Source organism: Cornus florida, unplaced genomic scaffold (genome assembly GCF_030987335.1).
Source record: "Cornus florida cultivar Cherokee Brave unplaced genomic scaffold, ASM3098733v1 CherokeeBrave_3.0.0_Hap2_Chr09, whole genome shotgun sequence".
Classification (NCBI taxonomy): domain Eukaryota; kingdom Viridiplantae; phylum Streptophyta; class Magnoliopsida; order Cornales; family Cornaceae; genus Cornus; species Cornus florida.
The window spans coordinates 68,490,253-68,514,711 of record NW_026775579.1 but is presented as its reverse complement, the minus strand read 5'-3'; the positions used below and the strand labels follow the sequence as shown (position 1 = coordinate 68,514,711).

Genomic DNA, 24,459 nt, shown 5'->3' with positions numbered 1-24,459 from the left:
TTCCTAGGAACTGTCGTTTCCTACATCAGTGTCCTCCGGTGTACAGTCGTGTCCTCCGGCGTGTCTCGGCAGTGTCTTATAGCGTGTCCAGTGTGAAAAAATGAATAAAAAAATAGGACACCGGCAGATCCGTGTCGGACACGTGTCCGAGGCTGGGATATGCGTGTCCGACACGGACACGTGTCCGACACTGGTACGTCAGCCCTACAACACGTGTCCGTGCTTCATAGATTTCAACACATTTGAAATTATACTGCCAGCTGGAAAATTAATCTATGGTTTTCTCAGTGGTACACCATATGGATAGAAGAAAATAGTACCTACTTACCTGCCATGCTAAGTCCCAAAAGATGTCATGATCTTAAGCACATATTTATGCTTTCAACGAGGGGGCTTGTTAACCACAAATATCTGGCCAACTTCATTTGAATATGGGAGTACATATTTCAAAGAACTTCTTATCACTCATCTTGCATACATTTGCCAAACTAGGCTTTTTAAGGAGCAAATTCCTACTTTCCAAAACCTACAGAACTCTTAGCCGTGGCTTAAGGTTATTCTCAACACTGAGGGCAAGAAAGAATGGGTTATTAACAACATATGAGATATCACATTTGCCCGTGCTAAGTAAAAGCTGTGTTATCACTTTAATTTTCTTCTCTGACCCAGCAAAAACCTGAGGCTGTCTCCTAAAAGTGGACAAAATGTCATCTTCCGAAAATCCCAAACTCTTAAAGACCTCCAATTTCAACTCCCATTTCTCTATACTCATCGAACTAATAGTCCGAATTGCACAAAGAAACATCTTAGACTTCGTGTCAAAGCCCAACTCCTCAACCCTCTTCACATTTTCTCTAATTCTCGTCGGTTTATTCAAGAAAAATCTTGGGCAGTTGTAGACACATCGGGTTATTTGCGACAAACTAATACCACAATTCTTCATAAATTCAATATTGGGTAGCATAGTTTTCGCCAAATCATTCTTCAAATACCCCCCATGTCTCTTTAAAAGCCCATACACATCCATATTCGAACCAAAAACACTCTTCAATACTAAAATCGACGGGCCAAGCCGTTTATCAACACTAGTACTTAAAATCCATGGGTGAGACGAAACAATTTCCACAACATCGCCAGAAGAAAAACCCAAGTCTTGAAAAAACTTGAATTTGGGTTTGATGGTGCGCTCAAGATTTGAAGAGAGAATTTCAGGCATGCGTTTGATGAGAAGCTCGAGATGGGTATCCGCAAAACCACTTTCCTGGAGAAATGAAAGAATCGAATCGGTCTCTTCGGGCCTTTTCACATACTTTACGACGGAAGAGACTTTCAAAGCAATTTCAACAGAAAATTTGTGTCTATCAATCAAGTAATAGGCCACCGTAATGGGGGTTTCTGGAGAGGAAGAGATGAAGAGTAGAGAGAGAAGAGATATTGGGGTTTTGTTTAGATGTGAAGTGTTCTTGAGAGAAAGAGAGATAAGACTTTTGCAGATATAAATAGTCCTCATTTCTTGAAAACACACACACATATAATATGCTATCAATCAAACCGAAGAGTGTAGAGATGAGTACTTGCCTGTGAAGTGTGGAGCTTCGTAGATTTGTGGTGAGCTCTCTCTCTCTCTCTGATTCTCAAAGAACAGTGTGCCCTAAGCCTAGTTCGAGCTCTGTAAGGTAGGCTCATTTCCAAATAAAAAAGAAATTATTGGGCCTTTAGCTGATTGGGTATAAGAAGGAAAGCTCAATGGGCCAAGTAATAATTAGGCCCATCAATCACTCCCGCATTCTACAACGAAGTCTAAATTACACTCACCTTCCCGGAGGTTGGATAATATGGACGACAACCCCGAGCATTACCTCCACAATAAAGCACATATGGTTCCTCTTAGCCAGTAAAAAGTGGATTGGGCTAATTAGCCAAAAGCCTAAACTGGAAGCTAATAAAAAAGCAATGACATAAATACAAGAATGGTTCGGTTCGGCTAAGTTTTAAAGGGTCTGAAACCGAAACAAATCGTTACTCAACGGTTTCACAAATTTTGAACTAGAACCGGACTAGTGAGGAACCGGAATCGAAAAACAAAATTTGTTAGTGCTATCTCCAAATGGTACCAAGTCTTTTTGGGTAAAAATCCAATAACAAAATCATGTAGGCTTGGACTCAAAGCACATGATATCATACCATGTGGTATCAAAGCCAGAGCCTAACTAAAAGTGTGGCCCACGAGGACCTTAATCCCTAAGGGGGTAATTGTAGCAACCTTGTATGATCCCGGTCAAATTGATAGCTCCTTGGTTAAAAAGGAAAAAATATACATTTTTTTATCCGTCTTCTTTTGTCCTAGTGGTTTGGGGTCTTTAACTCTGAAGTCCCCTAAGGAAAGGTTTCAAGACTTGATAGAGAAAAAGAGAATAGAAAAAATCAAGTATTGTCAAATAAAGAATTTGAGACGAATAGAGAAGAAAAGAAAAGAAAAACCAGGTATTGTTTTTAAGGGGGCTTTTAAAATTTCAAACAATAGGTAATGGATGTTAAGGCCAAATAGGTATCATTTTTTATTTCAATAGCTATGGGAAAATTGTTGTGTGGGGTTAAATTTAATTAATCTCTTAATGTCAAGTTGCCTACCACCTAAGAATTACCAACCCATACTATATATATATATATATATATATATATATATACTAGAAAATCGTACGTGCAATTGCACGTAATTAAAACTAATATGTATAATGATAAAAAAAAAAAAAAAAAAAACAAATATGTATATATAAATAAATTAATTAAAATGAATGAGTTGTATCATTACAAAAGTATTGCATATAAAGTTAATTAAGAAATAAAGAGGTGCAATATACAATATATACATAGTCAACAAAATAAAAATGAAAATTCATAAATTTGTTGTCAAAGCATGCAAAAAAAAAAAGGGAATTTTTTTCCCCCTCAAATACACATATTCACACTGCCCTTTTTTTATTAAACCAATACAATCTTTCAAAAATAGTTGGTTTCTTAGTGTTTAGGATTTACACAATTTCAAGCAAATTAAACTAATCATGTGATATGTGTTCTACATGACCGCATAAAAAAATAATATATTTTTTACTTTAACATAAAATGAATCAAATATTATGAGAAATACCAATTGATGTGACTTTAGAAGAATGAATTTGGTGATAGTGCCTCCTTGAGAGATTGACCGTTTCCTTTTTAAGTGGAGGTTTGTTTCAAACTTTTTAAATATTGTTACTGAAGGTTTAAATTTGCAACCTAGCTCACATACAATATTAAGAAAAATAGATGTATCCGTGTCAACTAAACTATGATCACTAATATTCTCTTAATTTGCTGCTAAGAAGAGTTGAGAAAAGTCATGAATTAGAATTTTATACATTAATTTTTTTTAAAAAAATGTATGGCCTTTCTAGAGATTCTATTGATTGTAGGTTCTTAATAAAAAGATAAGAAACATAAGGAAAAACGAAACAGAACAGGAACAAATTAAATTTGCAACCCAGTTTACATCCGATATCAAGAAAAATAAATTAAATAATGTCTCTATGTCAACTAAACCTTGAATACTAATAATCTATTTGGTTATTCAAAAGATCAAGTCGAAAAAAGATGGATTTGAAGTTTTATACCCTTCCAAAAAATTAGAGGTTTCAGAAATTTGATGCACAAAGAAATGCTGTTTCTTCGTAAAAATGTTGCATTACTTGTCACTGCACTTTCAAGGCTGAGTAGGGCTATGAGGAGATAATTTTGAAGCCCCATTACAATTACAGTTTACTTTTTGGTATGATACCAATGTTAGCTCAGTTGCGAGTAGAGGGAAGCACAAGCTGTGCTTTATAGAAAGCAGCACGAGCTAGGATGGAAAAGATGATCTCATGATCTTGTTACATCTAATAGTAGAAAATATAAAATATATTAAGTTGTGTTTTTATATAAAATCTACGTGTCTAACTGAACGGTATAGGCTGCTTACAGATCGAACCTCATCCATGATGGAATTGACAGAGGCACTCCAAAAAGGGAACCATGGGATATAGGCTTTCTATCGAGTTAACATAAAACTGACCCTTCTAGTATGTTTTGATAATGTAAAAAAAATATGAGAGATTTCCATAAAGAGGGAAAAGCCATAGCTTACTACTTACACTATTAAAAAACGGACCCATATGAGCAGTCTTATTCATATTCATTGATAAGGGATGATGAGTAAGCTCTGAAGAACCTACTAATGTTCTAAGAGAAATAGAGCTTGTAAAGTTGACTTTTAGAGAGTCATTTGTGACTCCTTGCTTCCCTGGCTTATCAGGAGAAGGCATAAAGAGCAATCGCTCTAGATAGCGCATTTAATTTCTAAATACCATACAATGATGATGATATATATTTTTTTCTAATTACTTGCTTTTATGCATTCTATATATTCATTGAAATAAAATATGAAAGTGGTTTTAATGTTAAGGAAAAATAAATTATTCAAGACCTTAATAAATACTTTAATTAATATTTAATGCAAAAAAAAAAAAAAAAATTACACATAAGTCAACATAATAGAAGAATTTTTATTAACTAAAAGCGAGATATAAATTTTTCACTCACTTATAAATTTTCTCCCCCCTTTTATTTGAAATTAGCATTGTACTTTGTTCAACTTGCATACGTCCATGATATAAACATAATTAGGTTAGTATTTAAAAAAATAATAGATTTACGGTTCATGCATATAATGAGATTGATGAAACTTCCGTGTCTCATTGACATAATAAGTAAGCATAAAGTAATTTAAGATAATTGACGAAAATTCTAGGGAAAAAATGCCAAAGTTAATCATTAATGATATGGAAAAGAAAATGATATGTTGAAATTAGGAAAATAAAATCAGAACTCTTAGAAATAAAAATAGGTATAAATTTGTATCACTTAAGTAGTGTATTAAATGACCCACAAAATAAAAAAATCAGGAATAAAGGATTTTGTTGATTGAAATGAGGTACGATACTTTTTAAGAATAAAAATAAATGGCTATTTTTGTAAAAGAGTGACAAAAGAAAATAGAGAAAGAAAAAGTGTCAATAAAAAAAGAAAAACATGATACATCATGATAGTATTACAGTATCACTCAACAGGCTAACAACATCTACTAAATTGATTAACATTTAGGGTTTTTTGAAGTTATTTATATTTTATATATCAAGAAAAGTGAATGCTTCTTATAAGCACACAAATATATAGTAACAAGAAATCAATAATACTTAAAAAAAAATTTAAATAAGAAATCAATAATATATATATTTTTTGATAAGTAAATAAGAAATCAATAATATAAATAATTAACATTGACTTTTTATACAATTTGTACCTTTCAATTATAACAACGATTTCAACTGCATCTTGTTAGACTTTATTTAGATTTTGGAGGAATATAAAAATGGTTTTAAGAAAAGATAAAGAGAGTTCGTCTGATGACATGAAGGTTTAGAAAGGAACAATGAATTAATTAAAAAAATAAGGTTATTTTTCTTTTAAAATGAAAATTTATGTCCAACATCTCTTGGTTTTAAATTAAATATATAAAACTATAGTGTATTATAAAAAAGAAAAGAAAAGGAAAAAAGTGTTCAACAACTCTTTAAGACAACTCTAATGAAAAGTCATATATATTAAAATGATTTTTAATTAAATCAATTGTATTTTATAGTATAATCTACCTCAAGGTTTAGAAATGAACAAGGAATCAATTGTACTTTAAAACTACCAGTTGTTTTTATCTTCCCTTTTTTTTTTTTTTTGAAAAAAAAGGAAATTTGTCTCTCATTCTTGTTCAAGCGATATATATATATATATAAAAGTAGAACTCTTAACCGAGGGCATACATGATAGGGAATTCATGATCTGTATTCTTCAGATAGTATAGCATATATATACACACACATATTAAACAATAAGCATATTAGCACAACAAGAGAATGAGAACACCATGATGAATTTGGATTATGGACAACAAACTTCAGATAATTAAGAAACAAAATAGGAAAAACTTTTTTTAACACTGTTTCCTCAAAAACAAAAATATAAATAACACAAAATACATATTGAAACATACCTTTAGCTAAAACATAGGCCTTGAGTTATGGGCTTCAACCAAAAATATTGACTTTCTGGGTATGCTTTGAAATAGAGTTAAATGGTAAATGTTGAAAGAAAGATGGGTAGAAAAAGTGAGAGAGGTAGAATGAGAGAGGCAAGATCCAATCTGCGGATTATATAATGTTCTTCAGAAGAAGACGTGTCAATTTGATTGCTATTGTTTCGAATCTATGGAAAAACATGAAGTATTTATTTATTTATTTTTTTTTAAAAAAGAAGAGAAACAAAAAGGAAAATTATTTTGTTTTCTGAAATATTCTTAAAATAAAACTAACGTCGTAGTATTAAGCACGTATGTAATGAGAAAATTGGGTAATCGAAAGCAACATATACGTTTTTAACGGAAACAACCCTTTCAATATATATTGTTATTATTACCAAAAAGTGTAAATTAAGGAAACTGTTTTCTTTTTTAAAAATTCTAAAAGTAAAATTGACGGTATCATATAAATATATTTATCTTTAATATTTTCATTTTTTCTAAATAATTGTATTACCATTTACAGATTTTTAAAGGACAAAAACTTCTTGGCAACCGGCAAATGAGAACATAGTCTTTTTCCAAAGAGCACATTGTTGGGTACAAGCTGAAACAGTTAGGAACATTCTTTTTTTAATTTTAAATTAAATAATTAGAAAAAGAATAACTATTTTACAAAAATAAATTAAAAAATTTCATGATTTTCCATGATAAAATTTTAAAATTTATTAGTTTAGAGTTAAGAAGAGAGGAAACTAAATAATATAGTTGGAAGTGGAGAGACACGTTTAAAAAAGAAAAGGTTATATAAATATTTAATTGTATTTTGAGTGAGAGTCAAACTCTTTGAATAAATATTACACGACTCATCATAATAAGTATTAGTTTTCAATTAACATCAAGTCCAAGAAGAATTCTTGTTAATTAGGAGATCTTGCAAAATAGAGATTGACTCCATCGTCATTTGAAAAAAAAAAAAAAGAAAAAAAGAAAAAAAGAAGAGAGATTGACTCCATCTCTAGTCTAAATCTTAGAGTAGTGATATATTTTCTCAAAAGTTATATATATACTTAGATTTTTTAATATTATTTTATATCAATTCAAAAATTGTGACTCATTAAAAACATTATCATTTTTTTTTTTTAATATATAAAAGAGAATTTCGCCAGTTGTATAGGCCTTTTGAGTGTAGATGAGGGACTCCCTTGTTCTACAAGAGGCTCCAATGTTGGTGCAACAATTTTTGATGTACTTTTTTTGGACATTCTGTGGACTTTAAATCTGCAAATACAATTATTTGTTAGATAGACAAGGCCACATATAGAACCCTAAAAAAACTTATTGCTTTTTTTGGTTGATATAATTTTCAATTGAGTTTCCAAAGAAGAGAGTAAAAACTGTTAATCCGACCCTTATACAATTTAAAAGAAAAAAACTAAAAAATGAAGTCGACAATGTATAATAAAAAAGTAATGTTGGATTTCAAACCTTGTAGAAGAAATAGGGTTTTTTGTTTTTTAAAAATTCTAAAAATAAAACTGACGGTGTCTTAAGCAATGTGAGAAACTGTGCTTTTAAAAATTGACGCTTATATATTATTACCAAAAAGTGTATATAAAAAATATAAATAGAATATACTTTTATAGGGTAAATAGATATATTTACCTAGCTAACAAAAGGATAGGATTTAATGTTGCGCCCAATTGCTCATTTGGCCTGAATTGATAATTTCTAACAAATTGATCACAAGTAATGATGGGAAACGCCTGTAATGACTAGTTGTGGCTTGGACCTAAATCCTGTCTCTTTATTTTTTTCTTTTTTTTAATAACTAATTATCACCACTCCTGTTTTATCATTGCAATTTAATTTTTGTATTACTAATATATGGACATACATAGATAAATTTTACTTAATTCATTTAAAATTAAAAGTAAAATTCTAAAATAAATCATTTTATTAGTTAAAACACTTCATTTTACCAATGTAATCATCAAAAGCAGATGGGAATATTGTTTTTGGGGGTTAAATTTAATTAATCTCTTAATGTCAAGTTCCCTACCACCTAAGAATTACCAACCCATATTATATATATATACCTAGCTAACAACAAGATAGGATGTAATGTTGCGCCCAATTGCTCTTTTGGCCTGAATTGATAATTACTAACATATTGATCACATGTAATGATGGGAAACGCCTGTAATAACTAGGTTTCACTATTGTGGCTTGGAAAAAACTCCTTTTTATTATTATTATTATTATTATTATTATTATTTTTATTATTATTATTTTTATTTTATCCCGAAAAATTATCACCACACCTGTTTTTTTTTTTTTTTTTTTCATAATTGAATTATCACCACACCTGTTTTATCATTGCAATTTAATTTTTGTACCACTAATATATGGACATACATAGGTCATGAGATCGAAATAAAAAATAAAAAACCTAACCACATGCGAAGTTTCAAAGGGTCTGAAACCGAAAACAAATAGTTACTCAACAATTTCACAAAATTTGAACTAGAACCGGACTAGTGAGGAACTGGAATCGAATAACAAAATCTGTTAGTGGTATCTCCAAATGGTACCAAGTCTTTCTGGTAAAAAACCTAATAACAAAATCATGCAGGCTTGGACTCAAAGCACATGATATCATACCATGTGGTATCAAAGCCGGACCCTAACCAAAAGTGTGGCCCACGAGGACCTTAAGTCCCTAAGGGGATAATTGTAGCAACCTTGTATGATCCAGGTCAAATTGATAGCTCCTTGGTTAAAAAGGAAAAAATATACATTTTTTTTTTCCTGTCTTCTTTTGTCCTAGTAGTTACGATAAGTATGCTTGCAAATAATGGTGTGGCAGAGTACAAAAATGCTAACCTTAGCTGGCAAATTAATGACAACATATATAATTGAAGGTATTGGTGGGAATCTAGCAGGTGCAGTGGTAGTGGAAGAAATTTATGGTCCAAACCCTATCATGTAGCCTGCTGCACTCACTCTGCAATAATATAGAGTAAATAAAAATAATCCTTTTAATTGTTAAATTAAAAAAAACAACTAATACGCGGAAATAATATAGAGTAAATAAAAATAGAACAATTATCATGGATTTTAGAATAGGAAAAATTAGATTTTGGTGACCAAAATTGCTTTATAGTGACCTTAAACTCATGAAAAGATGAATAGTGATCAAATTTAAAACTTAATTACAAATAAGTGACTAAATGATATTAATTTAGTCAAAAATACTTGATTGTTTATCAAAATTTGTAAATTTGTTCGAAGCGAAGTAAATTGCCCCTTATAACTCTTTTGGGGTCATCCTCCTCTGTCTCCTTCCTTATTAATTCTTCTTTTTACAGTTTGCAGTTGACCGAAAAATATAAAAAAAAAATAAAAGAGACTTCTTTATGGTTGTTTTATCTAACTTCAACCCTCTCCACATTAATGGAACTATGAAAATTTGAATAACGGGAGAGGGGATCACTCAAAGTGTAGAGTTGTGGGCCTAATGTTTGATCTAATTTGATTAGCTCATGGAATATATATAAGCAGGCCCGTTGTGAGCCTATTGTCTCTGAAACCATAATCAATGGAGTTTTGGACTAAACTTAAAAAAAGAAAAAAAGATAGTCAAGAAACGAAATAGTGGATTTGTCTAATTATAAAATATTTTATTATAAGAAGGATATTTATATAATTTTTCATTACATAGTCACTTATTACTTTTTTAGCATTTAAGTTTTAATTTTAGTGACTATTCACCTATTCTTGACTTTGATGTCATCCTAGAATAATATTGTTTAGGTTTGATCACTAAATTCAAATTTCCCCTTTAGAATATCTATCCATAATCATGAGTTAACAATGGCGGAATAAAGATCACTACTATAGAGAAAGGGTTTCATTACAATTGATTAATTGAATCACCAAATGACTCATGGTTCATGACTATTTAACAATTTGAGAAAGATCTAAACTTTGAAGAAAAATACTTTAATGCCCCTGCATATCATCATTTATTATGGACAAAAAGGGATGTCATTAACAATTAATAATTCTTATAGACATACATGACTACTGTAAGTACCAATGTTACAAAACTTATAATAGCATACAATTCTACACAATAACAAATTATATGTGAAGGATAAAATCACGGCCATTATCATTGCCTCACACAAAATGAGAAAGCTTGAGCAAGATATAATACCTATTAGGATTATTCAACATGATGCCTCAATTGAAATTTTGAAAAAAGAAAAAAGAAATGTTAAATTAAGGATATATTTCAACACATTTGAAATTATACAGGCAGCTGGAAAATTAATCTATGTTATTCTCAGTAGTACACCATGTGGATAGAAGAACATAGTGACTACTTACCTGCCATGCTATGCCGCCAAGCATTAAATCATTTAGTCCCAAAAGATGTCATGATCTTAAGCACATATTTATGCATTCAATGAGGGGGCTTGTTAACCACAAATAATTGGCCAACTTCATTTGAAAATGGGAGTACATATTTCTCAAAGAACTTCTTATTACTCATCTTGCATACATTTGCCAAACTAGGCTTTTTAAGAAGCAAATTCCTGCTTTCCAATACCTCCACAACTCTTAACCGTGGCTTAAGCCTATTCTCAACACTGTAACCAAGAAATTCTGGGTTTTTAACAACAAATGAGATATCACATTTGCCCGTGCTAAGCAAAAGCTGAGTTATCGCCCTAATTTTCCTCTCTGACTTACGAAAAGCCTGAGGCTGTGTCCTAAAAACTGACAAAATGTCATCTTCCGAAAACCCCAAACTCTTAAACACCTCCAATTTCAACTCCCAATTCTCTTTAGTCATAGAACTAATAACCCGAATCGCTTCAATAAACAACTTAGATTTCCTGTTAAAACCCATCTCATCAACCCTCTTGACATATTCTCTAATACTCGTCGGTTTACGCAAGAATAATCTTGCGAAATTACAGACATGGTGGGTTATTTGCGACGAACTAATACCACAACTCTTCATAAATTCAATATTGGGTATAACAGTTTTCGCCAAATCATGCCCCAAAAGCCTCCCACATTTCTTTAAAACCATAGGCACATCCATATTTGAACCCAAAACACTCTTCAATGCTAAAATTGACGGGCCAAGCCGATTATCAACGCTACTAGCTAGAATCCGTGGGTGAGACGAAACCATTTTCACAACATCGCTAGAAGAAAAACCCAAGTCTTGAAAAAACTTGAATTTGGGTTTGATGGAGCGCTCAAGATTTGCGGAGAGAACTCTAGGCATGCGTTTGATGAGAAGCTCGAGATGGGTATCCGCAAAACCACTTTCCTGGAGAAATGAAAGAATGGAATCGGTCTTTTCGGGCCTTTTCACATACTTTACGGCGGAAGAGACTTTCGAAGCAGTTTCAGCAGAAAATTTGTGTCTATCAATCAAGTAATCGGCCACCGCAATGGGGGTTTCTGGAGAGGAAGAGATGAAGAGTTGAGAGAGAAGAGAGATTGGGGTTTTGTTGAGATGTGAAGTGTTGTTGAGAGAGAGTGAGATGAGACTTTTGCAGATATAAATAGTCCTCATTTCTTGAAGATGCACACACATATAATATGCTATCAATCAAAGCGAAGAGTGTAGAGATGAGTACTTGCCTGTAAAGTGGGGAGCTTCGTCGATTTGCAGTGATCTCTCTCTCTGATTCTCAAAGCACAGTGTGCCCTAAACCTAGGTCGAGCTCTCCAGTTTAGGCTCATTTCCAAATAAAAAAGAAATTATTGGGCCTTTAGCTGACTGGGTGTAAGTAGCAAAGCTCAATGGGCCAAGTAATAATTAGGCCCATCAACCTCTCTCGCTCTACAACGGCACGAAGTTTAAAGAAGGAGGTTTGGATAAATATGGACCGATTAGGTAAACCCGAACGCTGCCTCCACAATTAAGCATATATGGATCCTCTTAGTCGGCAAAAAGTGTGGATTGGGCTAATTAGCCAGAAGCCTAAACTGGAGGCTAATAAAAAAGCAATGACATAAATACAAGGATGGATCCAAACTAGGCCTATATGTGTATAAAAGCCTAATAACAAGCCCAAATGAGGATGGAACATTCAGTATGGGAGGGATATCAGTATCCCTTAATCATTATTCATTGTAATTATATAATTTAAAAAATAATACATCCGGTTCGGTTTGGTTCGGTTTCAAAGGGTTTGGAATTAAAAATGAACCGTTATTCAACAGTTCCACAAAATTTGAACTAGAACCGGACTAGTGAGGAATCGGAACCGAAGCACAGGTTCGGTTCTAATCGGTTCTTGAGTTCCACCAATTTTTTGTGCACTCGATTTAAACTACGTCATTTTTATAAACTGAATGATGCAGAGAATAGGAGGATATTCAATCTCCTTTTATATGATATGATATGCACTAATCTTACGAATAAAATCATCATATATGGTGCATCATACATTAAAGTAGAACCCATCAGTATGAAAGTGTTTTACTTGTTGCAATTAATTATTTATGAAGACCACTAGTTTAATAGCATTGAATGTGATCATTAGGACTGCTGCATTTAAGTCATTCTTGGGTGAAAGTGAAGTATTTATATATGTTGATATTATCTCCAAATGGTATGAAGTTTTTTTTGAGTAAAAATTCAATAACAAAATCATGCAAGTTTAGACTCAAAGCACATAGTATCATACCATGTGGTAGAATGGGCCATTACAAATGGTATCAAAGTTGGAGCCTAACCAAAAGTGTGGCCCACGAGGACCTTAAGTTCCTAAGGGGTAATTGTGGCAACCTTATAAGATCTAGGTCAAATTGATAGCTTCTTGGTTAAAAAAGAAAAAAACATACATTTTTTTACCAGTCTTCTTTTGTCCCAGTGGTTTGGGGTCTTTAACTCTCACCCTCAAGTAAAGGCTTTGAGACTAATAGAAAAGAGGAGAAAAGAAAAAATCAAGTATTGTCAAGTTCTTGATAAAGAATTCGAGGCGGATAGAGAAGAAAAGCTAATGGATGTTAAGGGGACTTTTAAAATTTCTAACAATAGCTAATGGATGTTAAGGCCAAATAGGTATCAAAATTTTTATCATCAATACACACAAATCTTCTAAAAGAACGACAACATCCAACTTATTTTTACTTCTAATTTTCACTTGGGGTCTTGTTATATGGGAAAATTGTTGTGTGTGGGTTAAATTTAATTAATCTCTTAATGTCAAGTTGCCTACCACCTAAGAATTACCAACCCATATAATATATATATATATATATATACCTAGCTAACAAAGGATAGGATGTAATGTTGCGCGCAATTGCACTTTTGGCCTAAATTGATAATTTCAAACAAATTGATCACAACTAATAATGGGAAACGCCTGTAATGACTAGGTTTCACTATTGTGGCTTGGATCTAAACCAATTTCTTTTTTTCTTTTTCTCTCTTTTGTTTTTTTTTTTTTTATCACCACACCTGCTTTATCATTGCAATTTAATTTTTGTACTACTAATACATGGACATACAAAAGTTCAAAATAGAAAATAAAAAACCTATTCACACGTGACCTTCTTCACACCCGGAACAACCAAAGCCTCTTTTGAGCTTGTCCTTTATATTGTGTATACATAATATATTTCTTTTTTGGAATATGTGTAAACTTTTCATAACATTTTTATCCCTTATTTAAAAAGGTGTAAAAAATACCCCTATTTTTTTTAATTTGTGCAAAAACACCCCCCAATTAATATAATGCCCATTTTACCTTTTTACTCTTCCAAAAATGCCCCTATCAAACCTCATTCTCCACCTCAAAACCACAACCACCAGGCAAGCACCCATACCCATAAGACCCAACAAACCACATGAACCTGGGTCTTGATGCACTGGTGATGAACTAGGTCTCTCGAAGCTCCATGAAACTGTTCCAAGACTGAAGCAATATGAACTAAACTGTAGCGAAAAGCTTCAAACCCCATGAAATTGGGTCTCGACATAGCCATTCACGGACACACAGTGAAAGCTTCTTTGCTCTCAAACCCATTTATAGAAAATCTCAAAAAGTGCCTCGAATGGGTCCCAACGGGTTTGAAAAGGTGGAATTTATGCATACGTGCTCAAAAGGTAAAACACCGTGAATGAAAAAGAACCGGAAAAAAAAAAGAGCAACGGATAAAACGGTATTGAAAACTGAGTTCCGTGCAGAGAGATATGCCCCGAACAAGTTCGGTGGCAACCAGGGCCCCCGAAAACTGCAAGGAATAACCAGAAGACAATCCTAAGAATACACGACTCGACGAAAAGTGAAAATGAATCCCGTACAGAATCTAGGCTCAAAACGAGGCATTTTGTAATAACTTTTGTTAATTGCACAATGGCCCCTACAAAAAGGGATAACTACAAAATTACTCAGAATAAAAATAATATTTTCTTAAAAACCCCTGAAATAAAATATCCTTAAAATATATTTATGAAAAATACCCTAAGAAACATCAATATTTCTGAAAAAACCTTTCATCCACGCCCCTGCGGGAGGGCGAGCTTTTCTCCAAAAGTAAAGTTATGCATTTCGAGGAAATCAACTGGAATGAAAACTCGTGAAGTCAAAACTCAACTCCGAACACGAAAAGTGAGGTTACGCCAACAAAGTGACAAATTGAGAGAAAGACAAAAAGTGTATAGTGTCGAAAAACGAAAAAACTGAAGAAAAAAAAAAACGCAGTCTTTTAAGGAAATTGTCAATCCGAAGGAAAGAGTCTCAGAAACCATTTCCGAGCACTCAAGACGACACTAAGTGATGAGTAACCGAACTCAGAAAAGAAAATTCAACTAAAAAAATTTATCTGTAAAAATCTGAGAAAAAGGAAAGGAAGGAAAATGACCGGGTCATTACAACTTACCCTTCTTAAGGAAATTTCGTCCCCGAAATTTGGAACATCACTAGAAGAACCGAAAAAGGACCGAACACAAGGTCACACCGAGAAAGAAATCATAAAACACTAGAGAACAACTCCAGAAGCCTCTGACCATAAGGAGATATGTAACCGAAAGACAACTCCTCCTAACAAATTGACATACAACCCAATGTCAATGACCCAAGGAGACCAAGGCAACAACACATTGAAACCAGAAACACGACCAGAAGCAACATGGCAGTACGAATAGCGACTAGAACCCGCCCACAACGTACTCAAGGTGCGGTAGCATCGACAGCGTTTAGTGCCCGCCCACACTTACATTACTAGTTAGGTAATGCAAGATGGCATCGACGGCAACTAGCACTCGCCCACCACACACAACTTGTACTATAGCATGACAGTATAAAACCCTAATTCATCACCTGCCCCAAACAAGCTTACCCATGAAACCTACCGATACAAATGACATCAATGTAAAAAACGATCATTACCAAAAGCACCACGGAGACCAGACATTTTGTGAGAGTTGAGATACGGTCCAAAGATGTCCAGCCAAACCATCCTGGCCAATCCCAAAACTCTGACAACAATGCCATAGGTACCGCTATGCTTAAGTCCTCAAATCCTCAATACTAGAAAACTGACAAGCCCAAGATTCAAAACACCGTTGTCAACAACACTAGTCACGAATACAAAGCCTGACAAGTCTGTGCCCTTAAGCCAATGGATCGGACTTTACGAAATCAAACAACATCACCACCGTCCTAGTCACAACGACTCCCAACAAGGTAAATAACCCAAAATCCTCCACGTCGTCCTAAGGCTGACCTACTACAAGGCTACGCCTAGGAATCCAGACACCGGATCAAGCTCACACACACAATCTCGACAACAAAGGTCACACAACCCTAGGCATAGAATAGGAATGGAAAAAAAAACATAAACTATATAAAAATAAGTAGTTATAAGACATACATATATAAGACGATCATGTCATGACTCATAAAATCACATCATATATAGCAGATCACATCATATAACTAAACACATAGTGTACTAGGGTAATAAAAAATGCTACTTATCAAATAGGGGTCAAGCATCAAGGACACGCTACACATTGTCTATGACGCTAGCATGCTAAACAGATATAGTAAATGAAAAACACATTATCTATATTATCACATAACTACCAGGTAGTCATGTATCCTAAACATGTTTATAAGGCATGCTCAAAACAACAAGGCATACAAACATGAAGAAAGGACTATGCAAATAACAATCCCACAGGTCAAAAGCAAGAAGGGATGAAATGCCTCTCAAAAGGACGAACTCACTGAAAGTGAATCCCAAAAACCCGTATGGGTCCAATCTCTCACCGTGAGGAAATGAATCATCTCCTTGAATGAACACTAAGGTTCCCAAAACAAAGAGTCCACAAGTCTTCCCCAAGACTAACTCAAACCCAAGATGAAATCCTAACGCCACACAAAACAAAACAACGACGCAATAGATAGTTCCAACACTAGCCATTACAAGACACCAACAGAGAACTCAACTCAAGATGCAATGAGTTCGATGAGAACTGGACAGAATTCTATCGGAACCCTAAGACACTACCCTAAGTCTTAAATGACAAGGATGCAATTAATTACACGAAACCACTCACACCCCAATAGTAGCTCGTAAGAGCTATCCGAGGCAACACAAGAAAGATCCTAGGTCAACACACCTATCCAAATTCCGAAACCATCACCCTAAGAAGGCAAAATGCAAGAACCTCGCCGTGAGGCTCACGAAGACAAACCTCCCAATTTCCCAAGGAAGGATTGGAGTCGACCCAAACTCATCATCCCATGACACTAGAAACAAGACCCCAATGACGTCATCACATCGAGGTCACCACGAAACCAACACCCCGGACGCTTCCCGACCACGTCGTAAAGCCACGAAGGAAAAAGGAAATGAAACGGCGCCTCCTAGACCTGCGTCTCATTCGACCAGACAAAGACTGCGATTCTACGCTCACATGAGCCTTACTCATATCAACCGTCAGACTAAGGTCTCGAAACAACCAAACCGATAAAAAGGACAAGAAGGTTCCCGTCGTGGGTTCCTTACAGAATAGATTTCTCCTATCCAAGGAAGAAACTCTGCAAAACAAGAATATATCCAAGGGATACGACAAACCCCAAGAGACAATGCCCTGGCATTAATCTCTACCAACCAAGCTGGAACAACATGCAATGTCAAAACAAGACATAAAAGTAAACAGCTAGTATACAGCATAACAACAGACTACCTGCTCATGCAAGTAGTAAAAATAAATAGATAATTAGGTTAATTTGAATTTTATTAGGTAGATTTTAGAGTTTTATAGAGGGTTTTTTTTTTCAAAACTCTTTTCATATCAATTAATAAATATTTTTTATATAAATAAATAAATACTGAAATTCATTGCACATTTAATAAATAATTTTTATATAAATAAATAAATACTGAAACTTTAGATTTTCTTCTATTAAAAAATTCATAATAATAAATAGATAAATAGATTACTTTGAATTTTATTAGGTAGATTTTTTTTTTTTTTTTTTTTTAAAAAAAAAAAAACTCTTTTCATATCAATTACTAAATATTTTTTAGACAAATAAATAAATACTAAAATACTGAAACTCTTTGCGCATTTAATAAATAATTTTTATATAAATAAATAAATACTGAAACTCTTTTGTAATTCTGGGTCTATGCCCCTCTAATTTTCTCTCTTTATATCAATTAATAAATATTTTATAATAAATAGGTAATTTGTGTTAGAGTTTAATAGAAACTCTTTTAAAAACTCATTTTATATCAATTAATAAATATTTTTTATATTAATAATTCTTGTCTAATTAGATTTCTTTTTGTTAAAAACTCATTAAAAATAGATAAATAGGTAATTTGTGTTAGAGTTTCATAAAAACTCCTTGAAAACCTCTTTTTATATTAATTGATAAATAATTTTCTATATTCATAATATTTGTCTAATTAGATTTCTTTTTATTAAAAACTCATAATAATGCTAATTTATGGTAGAGTTTTTTTTAAAAAATAGGTAATTTGTGATAGGTTTTTATAGAAATTATTTTATTTTCTTTAAATATATCCTTTTCTAATTTGATTTCATTTTATTAAGAAACTCGTAATAAAAGCTAAATTGTGGAAAAGTTTTAGAAAAATTAATTTATTTTATGTATCAATTAATAAATATTTTTTATATAAATAATTCTAGCCTAATTAGATTTTTTTTGTTAAAATATTCATAATAATAAATAGTTAAATAGGTTAATTTGAATTTATTTGGTAGATTTTAGAGTTAGCTAATTTGTGATAGATTTTATAGAAAATTTTTATTTTCTTGAAATATATTATTGTTTAATTATATTTTTTTTATTAAAAAAAACTCATAATAAATAGATAATACGTGTTAGAGTTTTATAGAAAATATTTTTAAAACTCTTTTTATATGAAATAATAAATATTTTTTAATTTAATAATTCTTGTCTAATTAGATTAGCTTTTATTAAAAAAAAAAAAAAAAAACTCATAATAAAAGGTAATTTGTGGTAGAGGATTAGACAAATTATTTTATTTTTTATATTAATTAAAAAATATTTTTTATATTAATAATTCTTGTCTAATTAGATTTTCTTTTATTAAAAAACTTATAATAACTAAATAAATAGGTAATTTGTGTTAGAGTTTAATATAAACTCTTTAAAAAACTTTTTATATCAATTAATAAATATTTTTTATTTTAATATTTTTTCTCTAATTAGATTTACTTTTATTAAAAAAAAACTCATAATAAATAGATAAATAAGTAATTTGTGTTAGAGTTTTATAGAAACTTTTTTAAAACCTCTTTTTATATCAATTAATAAATAATTTTTATATTAATTATACTTGTCTAATTAGATTTCCTTTTATTAAAAAAACTCATAATAAATAAATAAATCGGTAATTTGCGATAAAGTTTTATCGAAACTCTTTAAATATATTTTTGTCTGGTGTGATAGTGTTTTATTGAAAATAAAATAGGTAATTTGTGATAGAGTTTTATAGAAATTATTTTATTTTCTTTAAATATATCTTTGTCTAATTAGATTTAATTTTATTTAGAAACTTATATTAAAAGCTAATTTGTGGTTGAGTTTTAGAAAAATTAATTTATTTCATATATCAATTAATAAATATTTTTTATATTAATAATTCTTGTCTAATTAGATTTTTTTATTAAAAAATTCATAATAATAAATAGATAAATAGGTTAATTTAAATTTTTAATGTAGATTTTAGTGTTTTATAGAGTTTTTTTTTTTAATATAAAAACTCTTTTCATATCAATTAATAAATATTTTTTTGTATAAATAAATAAATACTTAGATACTGAAACTCTTTGCACATCTAATAATAGTATAGATAAAAATTCTTTTTATATTAATTAATAAATATTTTTTTATACAAATAAATAAAAAATAAAATACTGTATTTTATTCTAGAATTTTGGATTTATAGAATTCTCAATTTCTGTACCTCTTCCTCCTTCCATGCCGAAATTTTGGATTTATAGAATTCTCAATTTCTGTACCTCTTCCTCCTTCCATGCCTCTATTTATTGGCTTTTTGGATTAATAGGATGATGACATGTGTCCTTTTCTGATAATGACATAATCATAACTGGCCGGGTGCGTTATATCGTGATAATTATCCATAAAAAATAACTATTCTTTTTATATTGAACTAAAAATAAGAGTTTTATATGGAATGTTATTGATTTTATTAGGTAATTTTTAGAGTTTTATAGAAATTATTTTTTCAAAAACTATTTTTATATCCATTAATTTTTTTTATATAAATAAATAAATACTGAAACACTATGCACATTTAATAATATTATAGATATATATATCTTTTATAATATAAAATTATATAGCCAAGGGTATTTTAGGAATTTTAGTAAAAATAGTAGCTGACGTCATCAATTTCTGTCGTTGACTCTAACAAAAGGGAGGTCCGTGTAAATTATTTTTATTCTTAGGGGAGATCCGCGTAATTTCCCAAACCCGATGGGAGGTCCCTGTAATTATGGCAAACCATGGGACTGCATTTGACATTTAGTTTGTAGAATTCAGTACCTTCCAAATTAAAATGTTAGAATAATAAATAATTTGGGAACTGGTAAGATTGAGTTTTGGTGTGGTCAAATGGACTGGTTGAAACCACTGCATACACAAGTATTTAAGACAAATTAAATGAAAAATGTATGTTTCCATTTCATTGACAGTGTAACTTACCATAATAAATCTTGACGAAGTAGGCTTTTTTTCACCAGATTGAATGAAAGAATAGCTAAAATTTTGCCCATTTTGTTTGTCAAATTAGGTTCAACTTGCAATTCGTTTTATCACCGTCACCACAAACTATAATATATAATAGTAAAAAAATACAAAACCTTAAAATTCAATTTCAACCAATTTCTCACATCAAATATTCCACTTAAAAAGGGGGTTTTGTCACATTTTCTGTGTGAGGAGGTTCTCTAGTCTCCCTTTTGTTGGATTTATCCTACTGCTGAACTAATAAGAAGCAGCACCTTACTTCCCCAAATCATGGTTATATTGGTAGATCCTTACAGACATACATGGCTACTGTAAGTACCAATGTACATGATAAACAAAACTTATAATAGCATACAATTCTACACAATGACAAAATTATATGTGAAGAATAATATCATGGCCATTATCTATAACCTATCAGGATTATTCAACATGATGCCTCAATTGAAAATTTGAAAAAAGAAAAAAGAAGAAAGTTAAATTAAGGATATATTTCAACACCTTTGAAATTATACAGCCAGCTGGAAAATTAATTTATGTTTTTCTCAGTGGTACACGATATGGATAGAAGAAAATAGTACCTACTTACCTGCCATGCTATGCCGCCAAGTATTAAATCATTTAGTCCTAAAAGATGTTATGATCTTAAGCACATATTTATGCTTTCAACGAGAGCTTGTTCACCACAAATAATTGGCCAACTTCTTTTGAATATGGGAGTGCATATTTCTGCAAGAACTTCTTATCAGTAATCGCACATACAGTCGTCAAACTAGGCTCTTTAAGAAGCAAATTCCTGCTTTCCCAAGCCTCCAGAACTCTTAGCCGTGGCTTAAGCCTATTCTCAACACTGTAAGTAAGTAATTCTGTGTTATTAACAATATATGAGATATCACATTTGCCCGTGCTAAGCAAAAGCTGTGTTGTCACATTAATTTTCCTTTCTGACCCAGCAAAAACCTGAGGTTGTCTCCTAAAAGCGGACAAAATGTCATCTTCCGAAAATCCCAAACTCTTAAAGACCTCCAATTTCAACTCCCAATTCTCTATAGTCATCGAACTAATAGTCCGAATCACACAAAGAAACATCTTAGACTTCCTGTCAAAGCCCATCTCATCAACCCTCTTCACATATTCTCTAATAATCGTTGGTTTATGCAAGAATAATCTTGGGGATTTACGGATATGGTGGATTATTTGCGATGAACTAATACCATAACTTTTCATAAATTCAATATTGGGTATCATAGTTTTCCCCAAATCATACGTTAAAAGCTTCCCAGATCTCTTTAAAACCCTAGACACATCATCCATATTCGAACCCAAAACACTCTTCAATGCTAAAATCGATGGGCCAAGCTAACTATCAACTTTACTAGTTAGAATCCGTGGGTCCAACGAAACAATTTCCACAACATTGCTAGAAGAAAAACCCCAAGTCTTGAAAAAACTTGAATTTGGGTTTGATGGAGCGCTCAAGATTTGCAGAGAAAACTTGAAGCGCGTGTTTCATGACACGCTCGAGATTGGTATCCGAAAAACCACTTTCCTTGAGAAATGACAAAATCGAATCGGTCTCTTCAGGCTTTTTCATATACTTTATGACGGAAGAGACTTTCGAAGTAGTTTCAGCAGAAAATTTGTGTCTATCAATCAAGTAATCGGTTACCAGAATGGGGTTTTCTGGAGAGGAAGAGAAGAAGAGGGGAGAGAAAAGAGAGATTGGGGTTTTGTTGAGTTGTGAAGTGTTGTCGAGAGAGAGTGAGATGAGACTTTTGCAGATATATATAGTCCTCATTTCTTGAAAATATACACACATATAGGCCCTGTTTGGTATCTGTTTTACTTCATGTGTTTTTGTTGCAGGCTTGCTACAGTAGTAATTTTTTAACCGAAAACATGTTTGGTTTGGTCTGCTTTGTTGCCAATAGTGTCAAAACAGATTCAATTTTTAGGCCAAATGTTGAAACACCATTTTGGTGTTTTACCGTGTTTTGGGTACTGTTGGCCCAAATAATCACTGTAGCGGAGGAAGTAAAAACTCACTTAAACCAGACTTGCAACACGTATATAAACCACGCTTAAAATATTTCAGTCATTTTATAGGGTTTTCTAAAAAGCTCCAGCAGAGGCGATTTTGTGGCGACTCTGCTGTGTCTGCTTGTTTGGCTGAAATCCACCAAACTGACCACGGATCTTTGCTCTTTTGTTGTCTTGGTCGAAGAACAAGGCAGGAATCGGAGAATTTGAAGCGATTGTGGCTTAAAAATAGGTCGTCATATAAGCGATTGTGGCGCTTTTGTGGCGACTCTACATGTTGAGGCTGAAATTCGCGCAGTCCGATACGATACCGTTTTCCTGCAAGGAAGAGAGGAGAAGATCGATGAACCTTGACAGCACCGGTGTGGTGCCTGCCAAGAGCTCTCCGACGATCAAATTAGTCACGGAGGTCTAAAAAGAAGGCAGGGATTAATAATAGTTTTTTCGTCGTACCTTCTTTAATGGCTTGATGCCCTATTTATGGCTGTCGATTGGAATCAAAATCGTTCCGCTGATATCGATGGTTGACCTTATCTTCCGCTTGTGCGAAATCATAGGAGATTTATTACCAGATTTGTCGGGATATGATTTAATCCTTTTGACCTCCTCTAGTTATAGTAGGATTATTCTTACTTATTGAATCACGTTAGATTTGATTTCATTATCCTTGATAATGAAATCTAATCAATCTTATCGAAGGTAGGATAGGTTTATATTTTTCCCTATCAGTTACCCCCCATTCCCAAGCTTGCACGTCTAGCTTTGGGAATGTAATAAATAATAATAATACTTTTTCTTTTTCTCTTTTTTTTTTTTTTTTTTTTTTTTTTCAACCCCGGTGAACAGTACCCGCGGGTACTATTCACATAAATAGTAACTTAGGGAATATATATATATATATATATTTTTTAATACCCTTGTGAACAGTACCCGCGGGTACTATTCACATAAATAGTAACTTAGGGATTTTTTTTTTTTTTTTTTTTTTTTGCACCCGAGGGAACAGTACCCTCGGGAACTGTTCCTGAATAGTTTTTTTTTTTTTTTTTTTTTGCACCCGAGGGAACAAACCCTCGGGTACTGTGCATGAACAGTACCCCCGCGGGTACTGTTCATGAATAGTAATAATAATTTTTTTTTTTTTCCAACCCCGGTGAACAGTACCCGCGGGTACTATTCCCGCGGGCACTATTCATGTGAATAGTAACTCGGGGTTTTTTTTTTTTTACCCAAGGGAACAGTACTTTTCCTTTTATAAGGGAATAAATTATACGAGTTTCGTCCTTTTAGTAAGGGAATTGAACTTTACGAGTTTTACTCAGCTCACCTCTTTAATAAAGGATTTTTATTTACTATCCCTTATTGTAAGGGGATATTAATTATGGGATTCATCCAACCCAGGTCATTGTAGTCCAGGACATTCATTTATTATCCTTATATTACAGGAATATGGATTACGGGATTCATTCAACCCGGGTCCTGATAATACAAGATACTTATCCCCTATAGTCCAGGGATATGGATGACGGGATTCATTCAACCCGGGTCCTTGTAATACAGGACCCTCATTTACTATTCCCTTATAGTACGGGGATACGGATTACGGGATTCATTCAGCCCGGGTCCTTGTAATACAGGACACTCATTTACTATCTCCTTTTAGTATAGGGATACGGATTACGGGATTCATTCAGCCCGGGTCCTTGTAATACAGGACACTCATTTACTATCCCTTATAGTACGGTGATACGGATTACAGGATTCATTCAGCCCGGGTCCTTGTAATACAGGACACTCATTTACTATCTCCTTTTAGTACGGGGATACGGATTACGGGATTCATTCAGCCCGAATCCTTGTAATACAGGACACTCATTTACTATCCCTTATGTACGGGGATACGGATTACGGGATTCATTTAGCCCGGGTCCTTGTAATATAGGACACTCATTT

General features: G+C 32.6%; 3 protein-coding genes across 3 annotated transcripts; all 3 read right to left on the bottom strand.

Annotated features, from left to right (window-relative positions):
• Window positions 1-526: 526 nt before the first annotated feature.
• LOC132272780 (uncharacterized) lies at window positions 527-1,510 on the bottom strand. Its single transcript, XM_059773872.1, has one exon. It carries the CDS (start codon window positions 1,508-1,510, stop codon window positions 527-529), a length of 984 nt encoding a protein of 327 aa, XP_059629855.1.
• A 9,106-nt stretch (window positions 1,511-10,616) lies between these two features.
• LOC132272779 (transcription termination factor MTERF6, chloroplastic/mitochondrial-like) lies at window positions 10,617-11,747 on the bottom strand. Its single transcript, XM_059773871.1, has one exon. The coding sequence runs from the start codon at window positions 11,745-11,747 to the stop codon at window positions 10,617-10,619; it is 1,131 nt and encodes a 376-aa protein (XP_059629854.1).
• A 9,376-nt stretch (window positions 11,748-21,123) lies between these two features.
• On the bottom strand, window positions 21,124-21,780 carry LOC132272778 (uncharacterized). The gene has a single exon (XM_059773870.1). The coding sequence runs from the start codon at window positions 21,778-21,780 to the stop codon at window positions 21,124-21,126; it is 657 nt and encodes a 218-aa protein (XP_059629853.1).
• Between the last annotated feature and the right edge of the window lie 2,679 nt (window positions 21,781-24,459).